General features: G+C 39.9%; 1 protein-coding gene across 6 annotated transcripts in view; it reads right to left on the bottom strand.

Moving 5' to 3' along the window:
• Nucleotides 1-14471, bottom strand: part of LOC145348920 (neutral amino acid uniporter 4-like) — a 345734-nt gene that overhangs the window by 249326 nt on the left and 81937 nt on the right. Inside the window, exon 11 of one of the 6 annotated variants that reach the window (XM_080197000.1) lies at nucleotides 2703-3153. The exons of the other annotated variants lie outside the window; for them this stretch is intronic. Within the exon in view, the coding sequence (XP_080053126.1) occupies nucleotides 3138-3153 (16 nt within the window). The 3' untranslated portion in view covers nucleotides 2703-3137. Of the gene's footprint in view, nucleotides 1-2702; nucleotides 3154-14471 lie in introns of those variants that run through there. 6 annotated transcript variants of the gene reach the window in all.

Raw genomic sequence — 14471 nt, 5'->3', positions numbered from 1 at the left:
CCATATGGAATCACTTGGGTAGATGAAATAGTATTGAGAACTTTAATGCCAGAAGGAAAGTATCAGCTGAAGCCAACAACTGAATATCCACAAATTAATTCAGCCAGTCTCACATGCCACACAAATTAACTCTAATTTAGGTAATTAATTAATTAATGCCTTAAACTTAATGCCTGCAAGCACTCTGGGTGAGGAACATAACTAAGCTACACTTTGAATTGCTGATCGTAAAACATCCTGCAATGAACATAAAACAATATCTGCGCAGTCAAGCGGTATTCAGAACCTTACCAGTTAAAAATGTTTAATGGTTTTTCCCATCTAACATATTGAGAGCAGTTAAGTTTTGGATTAAAAAGCATCAACAGACACAGTTTTATAATAGCCCAAGGTCCAATAAACATCCTCAGGTTTATGGAGAGATCTGCCCACCTACAATCTGACCAACCATCATACTGTTATATAATAACTCGTCAGGATTTACATATTATTAAGGAAGTTGGCATACATTTAAGAAAAACAAAATGTCAATTTTTTAAAAATGGATTATCCATTTATTATGCAAATTTCAGCATAAACAAAATGGAATTACCTTCATCCATTATGATGCTAAGCACAGAAACTCAGTAGGATACAAATGTTAGTTATGCAGCAGATTAGACTACAATATCAAAACGCCAGTACCTTTTTGCATTGTTTCATCCTACATATAAACATAAACTCATTTAAGGCATCTGAAAGAGTGTTCATTTATAAGAATATACAATTCCTACCCTGAATCATTAGAGTAAGTGGACAGCATCAAATATACTGATTCTTTTTCAAAATGCTTTAATTGTTTTCCAGAAACAAACGTGGCAAAAAGAAGAGAAAGCATATTGGGGGCTTAACACATCAGGCTGAGTCACTGTGAACCCAGCTCATATATCATTTGTGCAATTAACTTTATGCATTGGGGGGAAAAAAACATAGTAAAAAGTCTGACAACACCAGGTTTTAGTCCAACCAATTTATTTGATAGTATACGCACAAGCTTTCGAGGTTTCCCTCTTCGTCAGGTGAATGGAGAGTTCTGGCCTCAGACAGAGCATATAAAGCACAGACATCTGTGACTTTTTACTGTGTTTACCCCAGTCCAACGCCGGCACATCCACATCATGACTACTATCGACACAGGAAAAAAACATACCATTTCTTTAAAATATGTGAAAACAAAAATCTGTGCTGTGAATGTTTGTTTATTCACCACTATCTAGTATAAATCTCAGACTTTCTGTACAAGACAATGGGCAGAATTTTCTGGCCATGCTCACCCCAAGACTGGAAAATCCCATCCGAGGTCAATGAATCTTTGCACGGTCCATGTCCTGCCTCCTACAATTCCTGTGGGGTGAGGGGCGGTGGTGGTGGGATGTGAAAACTCTGCCCAAAATATTGTTTACAATTGAATGTCTTCAATACAATATCACATACAAAAGCACAGGCCTCAAAATTACTCCAGACCACTGGGTCAATCCCACAGTCCTCTCAAATGGTAGGGCAAAAATAATAGAATAATGCATCCATTGTTTTACAAATTATGCCAAGGAATTCTCTGAGTGTAGCGTATCGTAACTGAAATTCTATTTACACAACATGCAACACATGTGCCTTTCCTTCTTACCAACTGGATCCTTGCCCATAGTGTGCAGTGGCAAGTAGTATTGTATACTGGTGGTCAAACATTCAGCTATCCTGTAGCCAAAACATGACAGCAAATGTAAACATTTGCTAGCAGCTGCACTTCTACCCTTGGAAGAACAAAGCATCATCATCTTCCAGGTTCAATGGCAGAGATTCAGCCTTATTTAGTGTTGCCAGCATTCCAACCCCACCACTGGTAACAACAATGTATTTGGAAGGGCATCTAAATCAGAAAGCTTCTTGAACATCCCCAGGATGTTGAGCTTAAAACCAATCTGGAAGGCATTTTGGCAACTAGAGTAATGTTCTTTTGGCATGAAGATTACTTGAGCAGCAATTACCTGACACACAACAGTTTAGACACAGCTTTCCACATTTTTGTAAACTCATTGTATATATCCCAGATTAACTCAAGATTCAACAATTGGTAAAATTAACAAATGAAAATGATCCCATAGGCCACTGTTAATAAAATATAACTTATTTCACATTAACAGCATGTTGAGAAATGTAGTAGAGCTGGATCTTATTTCAATAGGCATTTTTTTTATGGAATGCGGATGCCACTGGCAAGGCCAGCCATTTGTTGCCCATCCCCAATACCACTGAGAAAGTTGCAGTGAGCCACATTCTTGAACTGCTCCAGTTCATCTGCTGTAGGTACACTCTCAGAGGTGCTGAGAAGGGAGTTCTGGGATTTGGGTCACGCATCAGTGAAGGAATGACAATACAGTTCCAAGTCAGGATGGTGTGTGGCTTGGAGGGGAACTTGCATGAACTCAAAATGCCCATTACACGCAGTTAAAAGGCAACCATTTGCTTCATTACAGTGTAAAAAACTTGTTAAAAATATAAATATATAGAAAATTGCACAAAGCACTTGCATGTCTTTGATAGTTAATGGGTATAAAAGGGGAAGCTGATGCAAATTAAACTTGAAGGAAGGGCTTAACATACCATTGCTTCAGAAAAAATGACCATAATTTTCTACTACATGAGTAACAGGCAAAACACACCTATTAAATTTTGAAATTTGACATTGTTACTTTAATATATAGATGATATAATGCACACTATAAATGCTTGATCCATGTAAGTTCACTTCATATGGATAGCAATAATATTGTGTAACAGATAAAAGCAGTAATTATTTCTATTGTGACCTACATTCACAGGATTTGATCAATCAAATTGTGTAATGTCTTATTCAGCAGTCCTCAAAAAATGTTCCCATATGCTGGCAATCCAAAGAGCATACCCACACATTCATCTACATCCCAATCCATCGCTGATACCTCAGAAGAAGGTACTATCATCTTGCCTGAGGAGGGAGGAGCAGAGGAAGAGGAGGGACTGGACACCATTAGCATCAATATCCAAGAAGCATAACGCAGCCAGGAAGACGTCATCTCAATTGCAGGATCCTTCAAAGGCCACTTCACAAAAAGATGACGTCATCCCTCACTACACCTGGAAAACATGAAGGGACACATCAGCCACATGGGGTCAGGAGCTGTCCCCTCAACCCTCCACCCTCTTTAAGCTGCATCTAACTCATGCTGTATCTACTCCGGAAGAGTTTGCTGACACTGGGTACCTGAAATAAGAAGTGTTCCACTAGAAAGGAGACCTCAAATTGAACATTAAAATGTGCATTCATATGTGAAGTGTATCACCTGTTCAACTTCACAATCGTAGGGCAGGTCGGTGGCAATGACCTTAACCACAGGAGGGTTAAGGTTCCACCCTTAGCTTATGCCGAGTTACCCATGCAACATGGTACTGAACTGCACACAAAACAGGAACAGTCTGGGTTTTCATCTTGTGGTCAGTTAGCTGATCTTGTCTGAATCATGCATTAGGGATCCTGCAATTTACCTTTGTGTCCCTGGGCTAGAGAAGGGAGAACTCAGCCAGTTTACCATCGCCTAACCCCTGTCTAGTCACTTCTGCAACAGTGTCTGTAAACTGAACGAACATTAGGGTCAGGCTGTGATGTCTCATTGACTGAACACCCTGCCAACATTTTTCATTTGGATTGCACATGGAAAACAGGGCTACTGGAACGAGTTTCCACAGGGAGAGTCACTGCCCTTGGGACAGAAAGAAGGGAATAAAAATTGGGATCGAGTGAAATTATTCTAAAGCAGCATGCCACAGAGCCTTTGTAGCAAATCCCATACCCTCACAAGATCATAAGTAGCAGCAGCAGGAATAGGCAGCTTCCATCACTTAACGATGTGGAGATGCCAGTGTTGGGCTGGAATGGGCACAGTAAGAAGTCTCACAGCACCAGGTTAAAGTCCAACAGGTTTATTTGGAATTACAAGCTTTCGGAACGCTGCATCAGTCGCCAATAACTACAGCTGGAATTGTCCAATCACATCTGTTCCTGCCCCGCTGTCAGCAAGAATCAAGAATTTGGCACTCAGCTAAAACGCCTTCACTGGAGCAGCAGTGGAGAATCCCAGTCATGGGTGAGGTTGGAAGTTTTTGGCACACATCTACTGGTTTCCCCCATATTAAGCACAACCTCACAAAACTTTAACAGATTTTAGGAGCACAAATTTCCTTTCATAAATGGATCCTGACTCTGCCCAATCTCATGATTTTCTGAATGTCCTGTTACTATGTTCTTTGTTTTTTTGAACCTTCAATCTACAAGAACCATTCTGAAATCATGAAAATTCCAGATCAAAAGCAATCTAACTACTATTTCTCTGTCATCTCTTTTAGTATCCTAACACATTAGGCTCTAAGAGCCAGGGACTTGCTAGATTTTATCTGAAATTGTTTTGTGTCTTCGATCATGAAGACAGACACAAGTGTATTTGGTTAAAGCCACTGCTATTTCCTTATTCCCGATTGATGCATTTGACCAAATATGCTATCAAGCAGTCCTAACAAAACTGGAGTCAATGGGAATCGGAGGGAACACTCTAATGGTTGGAGATATACCTAGCACAAAGACAGGTGGTTGGCATTGTTGGAAGTCAATCGTGTCCATCCCAAGACATCACTGCAGGAGTTCTTCAGGGTGATGCGCTCAGCTCAACCATCTTCAGCAGCTTCATCACTGATCTTCTCTCCAACACAAGGTCAGAGTAGAGACTTTTATTGATGATTTCACAATATTCAGCACCATTCTCAAACCCCATGCATAGTCCATCTGCAATAAGACCTGCATGACATTCACGGTTGAGCTGATAAGTAGCAAGTTACATTTGTGTCACATAAATGCCAGGCATTGACCATCTCCCACAAGAGAGAATGCAGCCAACATCCTTTGACATTCAAGAATATTACCATTGCTGAATCCTCCATTATTAATATCCTTGGGTGACCATTGATCAGAAACTGAACTGGACCACCCAAATGAATACTGTGGCTACAACACAGGCCAGAGGCTGGAAATTCTGTATAGAGTAACTTGTGCCCTGACTTAGGCCATAAGACCATAAAACACAGAAGCAGAATTAGGTCTATCAAATCTGCTCCACCATTCAATCATGGCTGATATTTTTCTCACCCCCATTCTCCAGTCTTTACCCAATAACCCCTGATCCCCTTATTAATCAAGAACCTACCTATCTCTGTCTTAAAGACACTCAATGGCCTAGCCTGGCCTCCACAGCCTTCTGCGGCAAAGAGATCCACAGATTCACCACACACTGGCTAAATCATCTGTTTTAAAGGATTGTGCCTTTAGCCTAAGGTTGAGACTTCTGGTTCTAGTTTTTTTCTACTAGTGAAAACATCCTCTCTGCATCCACTCTATCCAGGCCTCTCAGTATCCTGTAAGTTTCAATAAGATCCCTCCTCATCCTTCTATATTCCAATGAGTACAGACCTAGAGTCCTCAATCATTCCTCATACGACAAGCCCTTCATTCTTGTGAACTTCCTCTGGACCCTTTCCAAGGCCAGCACATCATTCCTTAGATCCAGGGCCCAAAACTCCTCACAATACTCCAAATAGGGTCTGACCAGAGCCTTACACAGTCTCAGAAATACATCTCTGCTCTTATATTCTAGCCCTCTCAATATGAATGCTAACACTGCATTTGTCTTCCTAACTGACAAACTTCTCAAAACCTGCACTTTATCTGCCACCTTAAACATTCACTCCCTCCACACGCACTGCTGCCACTGTGTGTTGGTGGTGGTCTACAATGTGCACTGCAGCAACTCTCAACTTACAGGAGAAACTATAGGAACTAAAATGCCTACCTCTGGGAGTTCTAAAGGAAAGTAGCAGCAGCAGAGATAATACATGTGCTGACTGCAATTTTTCCACTAGATTGGAAGTTTGCAAATGTTACTCTGCTTATCAGAGGGAGAGATAAAACAATGAACTGCAGGCCAGTTGACCCAACATAAGTTGCTGGGAAAATGCTGGAATCTATTATTAAGGAAGTGTCACCAGGGCACTTAGAAAAGCATAATATAATTAGAACAAGTCAAAATGGTTTTACTAAAGGGAAATTTTGATTAAAAATTTATTACAGTATTTTGAAGATGTAACTTTGTAAGATAGAACCAGTAGATATAGCATACCAATATTTCCAAAAGGCTTTCAATAAGGTATCACAGAAAAGGTTAATAGGCAAGATAAGTGTGCATGGAGTTGGAGGTAATATATTAGCATTGGTTAATAGATAGGAGCAAAGTGTAGGCATAAATGGGACCTTTCCAAGTTGGCAGGTAGTGAATAGTGAAGTACCACAACCATCAGTGCTGAGGCCTCAGCTATTTATAATCTATATTAACGACTTAGATAAAGAGGCAGAGAGTGTTGAATGTAACTATGTTTGCTGATGATACAAAACTAGGTGGAAAGACAGGTTAAGCAGAGGGCAACAAGATAGCAGACCGATTATGAAGGAGAGAAGTGTGAAGTTATTCCGTTTGGTTGAAAGAATAGAAGAATTGAACTTTTTTAAAATGTGAGAAACCTGTTAAGTGTGGATTTCAAAGATATTTGGGTGTGCTAATAAAATGAATGCAAAAAATTAGCGTACAGGTACAGCAAGCAATTGAGGTGGTAAATGGCCTCCCTAATTGACCTTTACTGCAAGGCAACTGGAGTACAGAAATTAAGGGTTCTTGCTGGAGTTGTACAGGGTGTTAACTAGACGACATCTGGAATACTGTGTGACATTTTTATCTATACTTGTATTAGATTGGATACATTGAAGGTTCATTAAATTCATCCCTGGATGAGGGCTGTCCTATGACGAGAGACTGAACAAACTGGGTCATTTTTCTCTGAGGTTCAGAAAAAGGGGAGGCAATCTCATGAAAACCAACAAGGCTTTGAAGGGGCTTGATAGAGTAAAGGTTCAGAGATTGTTTCTGCTGATTAGGGAATCTAAAACTCAGGGCACAATCTCAGGATAAGGGATCATCTAGAACTGAGATGAGGGAAATTACTTCACTATGAAGGGCTATGAACCCAGAGGGTTGTGGAGTCTCCACCACTGAATACATCCTAGGCTAAGATAAAAAGATTTTTAGTCTCTCAGGTAATTGAGGGACATGGCGAACAGGCAGGGGGAGTGGAGTTGCAGCCAAAGATCAGCCATGATTATATTTAATGGCAGAACAGACTCAAAAGTCTACTGCTATTTGTGTACAAGAAAACTCTTTTGACAATACTTTCCAAACCTGCAACCTCTACCATCTAAGAGAACGAGGACAACCGATGCATGGAAACATCATCAGCTGCAAGTTGTCCTCCAAGCTCAGCCGCATTGACTTGGAATTATTGCACCATTCCTTCACTGTAGCAAGGTGAAAAACTAGGAACTCCTTCTCAAACAGCACTGTGGGTATACCTACAACAGATGAACTGCAGCGGGTCAAGAAAACAGCTCACCATCTCCTTCTCCAGAGCAATTAGGGATAGGCAATAAATGCTAGCCTAGCCAGCAACGCCTACATCCCATTAAAGAATTTTTTAAAAAGAGATTACTCCCCAGGTTTACTTTTGTTAATCTTTTCCTTCCTAGACTTTGATTGAAGCTTATATATATTTGTTTCTTACAAGTTTACTCTCATTCTCTGAAACTGGTCCCAGCCTGGTTTAACTAGAATCCATCCCTATGGAAAAGATTCCCTTTTTCCAGTACTTGTGTCTGTGTCCCATGAATCAAAATCCCTGCTTCCCTCAACTCTTTCAGCCATGCATTTAACTTTTCCCAACGCAAGTTTACATACAACTCTAGTAACAATCAAACAATCGTTACTGTAAGGTTTTGTGTTTTAATTTCAGCTTTTGCTACAGTCCTCGTATTCTGTTCTGTCTATATCATTGCTTCCAATGTGGACCAAGACAAAATGAAATCTCCTCCTCCTTCTCTAGGGTTTTCACCACCACGCTGGGATGTCTTTAATCCTGGTACCAAACAGACATCATGACATTCAGAACTTCCAGCTGCATCTGCAAGGAACAGCTTTTATTTTCAAATTATACATTCTCCTCTCACTACCACATTCCTTTTCACTCCTCGCTACTTGATATAGGAGGCCAGTCAAGGTTTATTTGTTTATTCATCCTGCAGATTGTTCTTATCCACATAGGCAGCAACAAACTGGCAACTATTTGGTATGAACATAGGCCTATAGACTGACGAGACTGCACTTGTGATTCCAGTAAGTCTCTGACCCACAATCATAAGACCATAAGACATAGAAGCAAAATTAGGCCACTCGGTCCATCAAATCTGCTCTGCCATTCAATCATGGCTGATATTTTTCTCATTTCCATTCTCCTACCTTTTCCCCGTAATCCCTGATCCCTTATTAATTAAGAACCTATCTATCTCTGCCTTAAAGACACTCACTGATCACATCCTCCTGTTCCTGATCACTAACCAGGTTTGCACCACTATTTAACCTAAGGAGTGTAGTTGCCTTCTGGATTTAAGTATACAGATACTGTAGCCCGGCACTTCCTGCACTCTGCCACAAGCTCAACAGATTTGGGTTGAAATTCCTTGTAGTTTAGCCGCCATCTGCAGGTGTTGAGAATCATGATGCTCTCCACAAATCCCCTCATCATTTGGTTGCAATACCATTTCTAATTAACCTTGCTTCAGGTATGTAATTAATCAAAATTTATATATTCAGTCAACATAGCTCAGTTTTTTTAATTTCTTGACCTAGTTTAAGTTATAACTAACTAAATGAAATAGCCTCCACCGCACCTGTCCACATCCTAATGTTACTTTACCATATTTTTCTCTGCTGCCGCTCAAGACCTGAGAGCTGCTATCGTTTTAAACTGGTAATTCTCAGAGTTCCTGTTTGGGTTTTTGAAATGTAACCAGTCTGACTGACAGCTCAGACTTTCTGTAATCATGTGGCCATGCCTTGACTCTGCCTCTGGAGACAGATGCCTAAAGATCAGTTCAATAAAGCCTGTCCCAACACTCTAATGAAGGCTGCTGTCGTTATACTTGTAACATGGTGTCAGGAGACAGTGGCAGAAAATAGTTTTTTGGAACCTGAAAAAGGAGCAGAGAAGGTACTGAGAATCCAGGAACACATTTAGGTTCGAAATCTGCAAACATATGCTGTAAGGAACCAAAGAAAACAGTCAAAGACTGCAAGAGAAAGGAAAAGCACGAACAGGTTGCAAGTAAAATTACTGGCTACAGAACAGAGGAATAAGGAAAAGCATACAGGCTGCAAATGAAATTACTGGCTGCAGAAAGGAGGGCAAAACAAAATCATGCACAGGCTGCAAGGGAAATTACTGGTTACAAAAAAGAGGATAAAAGAAAAGTATACGGAGGCTGCAAGTGAAATTATTAGCTGCAGAGAAAAGGCAATACAGAAAGGTTGCAAGTAAATACTAAGTGCGTAAAAATGGTTGCAGTAAATTTTCCAATCCCATCTCAAGTTCAGTTGAAAAATGATGCATACATGGCAAAACTGGCAGTTTTTCTAGTTACAATGGCAAAGCTGAGATGGCGGCAACTTAATTAAGTAGCCTGTAATGATGAGAGTAATTACACTTTTAACATTTCAAGGTAAGGACTGCTACAAAGTTGAAGCACCCTAAATCTAACAGACTAGTAAAAAAAAGACAGTGGTTTTGAAAACCTTGATTGCACGTTTTAAACCCCTAATTAATGTTGCATATGAAAGATATGCATCCAACAATAGAGGCCAGAGTGAAAAGTAAACCATTCAGTACATCCTGGCAGATATACAGCCAGCAGAATCACATGAATTTAGCAGCTGAAAGATGATCTGATTAAAGATAGATTAGTTCAAGAAACGAGAGACCCACAGTGACAGCAAATTTACTGAAAGATGAGAAACTGACACTAAAGAAAGTAATAGATGTGTGCTGAAATGCAGAAATTGTGAATTGTCAGCTAGCGCATATGCACAACAGGGCAGACTAGGAGATACATAATGCTTAGAGACAGTACAGACTAAAAGAGCTGAGTAATCACAAACAGCAAGATGCAAATACTGTGGAGGACAGTACGTACAGGAAAAGATGGGTGGCCACATGGGAAAAATAGTGTTTTAAAGTTTATTTATTAGTGTCACATTAACAGTGCAATGAAGTTACTGCAAAAATCCCCTAGTCACCACACTCCAGCGGCTGTTCAGGTACACTAAGGGAGAATTTAGCCTGGCCCATGCACCTAATCAGCACATCTTTGGATTGTGGGAGGAAACCGGAGCACCCTGAGGAAACTGAGGCAGAAAGAACATGCAGACTCCACATGGTGACCAAGCCGGGAATCGAACATGGGGCCTGGCGCTGTGAGGCAGCAGTGCTAATTACTGTGTCACTGTGCCGCCCCAAGAAGCAGAATCACTTTGCACACCACTGCTTGGCCAGTAAAAGCCCTTACAAATCACAACTGGAGTAACATCAGGCGTTGCGTCAAATGAAGAACTATAAACAATAAGGACCCCACAGAGTGGGAAATAGAGGGCCCCAGAGAAAGGGAGACAATATTCAAGTCAACCACTAGATGGATGCCAACCATATTAATGCAAAGAAATACACCAGCAGAAGCTAAATATTCCACAGGAAAATATTGACATCACAGCTGAATTGGAAGGGTTTAAGGGCAAGTTCCAGCTGAGTCTATACTTTTGAAAACAAATGACAAACTGAAATCTTTATTAAACATCTGCGTGGAATCTGACCAAACATACTTCAAGGGCATTCAAAGGTACCAGGAAGATGGAATAGCCCACAACTCCATAATTGACAACTGAAAGCAGGAGTTGAAAAAATCTCTGGCAAATACAACCACAGGCATATCCGAGCAATGAGCAAAGCCGTTACGTCACAGCAATCGGCCAGTCAGGAGAAGGGATTTCACCAGCTGAACACAGAACTACCATCGAGTCTAGAAGTCCCCAACAACCGACTTGGAACAACAGCAATCACCAAGAACCACAGGAGTAACACTCTCCGGGCATAGACCATCAACCAGAGAACATCAATGCACACGCATTCCATTAAGACACCTGCACAGTTTAAAGACTGTGTGTGCAATGCATTACAGATACCGCCTAGTAGACTAGACAGTTGGCAATGCACATGAACATGGTTTATAGCAACAGGATCATGAATGCAAATATAGGAAAAAGGGGATGTTTGAATATTTAGTTCATCATAAAGGAGGGGTACATGCAGTTTTTAGAAAATAACAGTCTGATTGGCACTTCAGAATTTCCAGTCATGTGACCATGCCATGACTTTGCCTCGAGAGATAGTCATCTAAAGATCAGTTCAATGAAAGCTCTCACCAAAACACACACTAATGAATATTGTTGTCCTTATACTTGTAACACCATTAACAAAGTGCAACACAGCCCTTGTTGCAGCACAAATAAAAAAATTGCAAGTGCTTTCTTTACTTGGATGCAAACATTCAGATTAAATACAAAATCAAGATTAGATCTGCTAAACAGGTGGGCATAAAAAAATCCCATAGCACTATTCAGAAAAGAACAGGGGGTATCCCAATGCCCCAGTCAATATCCCCATCTCAATCCTCAGTGCAAAAAAATGAACAGATCAAATTACTGCTCCTTTTACATGCTGTGCACAAATTGGTTGTTTGCTGTGTTACAAAAGACTACACTTCAAAAGTAGTACTGAAGCATTTTGAGACCGCCTGAAGACGTAATATGGCACTATACAAATTCAACTACACCTTTTTAATAGTTGTTGCTTTAATTCTACAAGATCCAAAAGAAAGAAAAGGACTAAAAAAATCTACTAGCCCTGTAGCTGATACCAGTGATTAAAAATGGTAAAAATCAAAAGATTTTCCTACAGAATTTTTAAACAGAAATTTGGGTATTGCCTGAACATACTCATGTCTATAAGTTTCAGGGGTGAGGGATTTCTAAATTGAAATAAGAGCTTGCAAACAGGAGAGCAATCCAGTAGCCTTGCTAGTGAACTGTAGTGAATACAAGAAAAATAGAATCATCCTATGGTGATTTTAAAAAAATGTGGAAATGCAGTGATGTTCATTTGTGTGATTTTTTTTTCAGTAGGAATCTTGCAATAAAAGCAAGGTGAAATGTAAAGAGATTTGAACAGCTTTGTGCGAAGGGATAAGTTGAAATTGCTTTAGCAAAGTAAAGTTTATTTATTAGTCATTAGTAGGCTTACAGTAACACTGCAATGAATTTACTGTGAAAATCCCCTGGTCACCACACTCCAGCTGGCGCCTGTTCAGGTACACTAAGGAAGGATTTAGCATGGCCAATCAACCTAACCAGCAGGGCTTTCTGACTGTAGGAGGAAACCGGAACATCCAGAGGAAACCCACGCAGACATGGGGAAAAAGTGCAGACTCCACAGAGACAGTAACCCAATCTGGGAATTGAACCCCAGTCACTGGCACTGAGAAATAGCAGTGTTAACCATTGTGCCACCATGGGGTTAAAATTCACTCCTGTGCCTCTTGGTTCCACTGGCAGAAAAATTTTAAAACTCAGGTTAAGAAAAACATACTTCTCACTGGCAGCCACAGGCTGTCATCATAGAATCAACTCCTGGATAAAGGGAGAAAGATACTGTAAAGACCGGCAAGAATATAGTACTCACAACAATACAAATGATTGAAATGAGTATCATAGAACCATTAAAAGGAATCCAGAAAAGCACATTAGGGAGGAGGGAATAAAGACTTAGGGTCATAGATTTAGATGAGGACAGGTGGAAATTGAAACTGAGTTAAAACACTGACGTGGTTTGGTTGGGTCAAATAGTGTATTTCTGCGCCATGTACCTATCAAATCCAATTGATAAGGACACTGAAATCACTACACAGCAAACTGTTAATCTAGATGCAACAAATTTCAGTGCTGCAGTGTTGTTGCCAAAGCGTGACAACTGAAGAAATTGATTGCAACAGTTTTTTTTTGTTTTTACATTTTATGTTCAAAAGGAAGAAACAACCTGTAAGATATGAGAAGTATCTCTATATTGCCCCTTATTATCCATCTATATCTCTCACAATGTTGAAAAAATGAAGTGTGAATTTTTTTCTACAAAACAACCTTCAGATACTTTCAGAATAGCATTTTACAACATTGCCAACATACAGAAATATCAGTTACTTTAATTAATATCACAAAATCCGTCATCTCCTTTAAAGAATTCGAAGCAGATCTGAGCTGGAGAAGCAGTATGAATTCCTTATTGCTGGCCAATTAACAAAGTTAGCCAGTCAAGACTTTACCTATCATTGGTCATAGCATTACAGACAAATATGTAGCACATATCCTCCAAAGAAAAATCAATATGTTTTTCTACATAAAATAACCATGTGTAACTGAGAGAACTGGTGAACATTTAAACCAATCTCCTACACTTTACAGCAACAAGCCATTATGCTCACAATAGGATGTGACAGTTAACAGACAGTTGGCTAGAATATATCAGCAAGCATGGAGTAACAATGGGCCAGGATAGCCGCAACAGCATATCTTGCGGCGAGTGGTATTAATTGGATTTTTTAGCTCACTGCTGAAATCACATTCGTTTGTTTCCAGAAATTGTTGGATATTTTACGTATTAATAATGATTCAATTAATGCATTGTGATAATCCCATGAATTCTTGCTCAATTCCATCGACAACAGAGGGGGGGAGCTGGACAACGCTGCAGCCAAAAAACTTGCCCTTTCTCATTCAATTTGAAATCTATACAGTATTTTGAAAGCTGACCATATGTCAGGTAGTGTTGTGGCTTAATTTAACTGTGAGCATGTAGCTTGGGATATTATCTAATTAATACAATCCGCTTACAAGCTCTTACTTTATCCCCAACAGCCCCTCAATCAAAAACAGACAACAAATTTACAAATTATATGTTAAAGATCTACAAGATAAATATTGAAATCAAGCCCTTTTGATTCTCAATTTACAAGGCTCAAGGTTAGCGCCATATGTTGCCACACCTGTCACCAATAATTAACATTTCTCAGTAGCAATAGATATAATGTAATCTCCATCTCTGCACTGTGTTTATTCTCTATTTCCAGGCATTCAAACTGCAGTGGTAGTTGATTAGGGGCAAAGAAAATGTTAAGGGATCAAAAGCTAAAAACAGAGGACAGCAAAAGTTTACCAGACTGATTTTTGGGACAGCAGGACCATTATTTGAGGCAGGACTAAGTTGGTTAAGATTATATTCATTGGAGTTTAAAGGAGTGAGAGGAGAATGTCATAAAAACTTATAACATTCTAACATGATTAGCCAGGGTAGATTCGGAAAGAATGTCCCTG

This window comes from Carcharhinus amblyrhynchos, chromosome 10 (genome assembly GCF_965287045.1).
Source record: "Carcharhinus amblyrhynchos chromosome 10, sCarAmb.v2.hapA, whole genome shotgun sequence".
In the NCBI taxonomy this organism is placed as follows: Eukaryota; Metazoa; Chordata; class Chondrichthyes; order Carcharhiniformes; family Carcharhinidae; genus Carcharhinus; species Carcharhinus amblyrhynchos.
The sequence above is the reverse complement of the archived record's forward strand: the minus strand, read 5'-3'. Positions and strand labels throughout refer to the sequence as shown.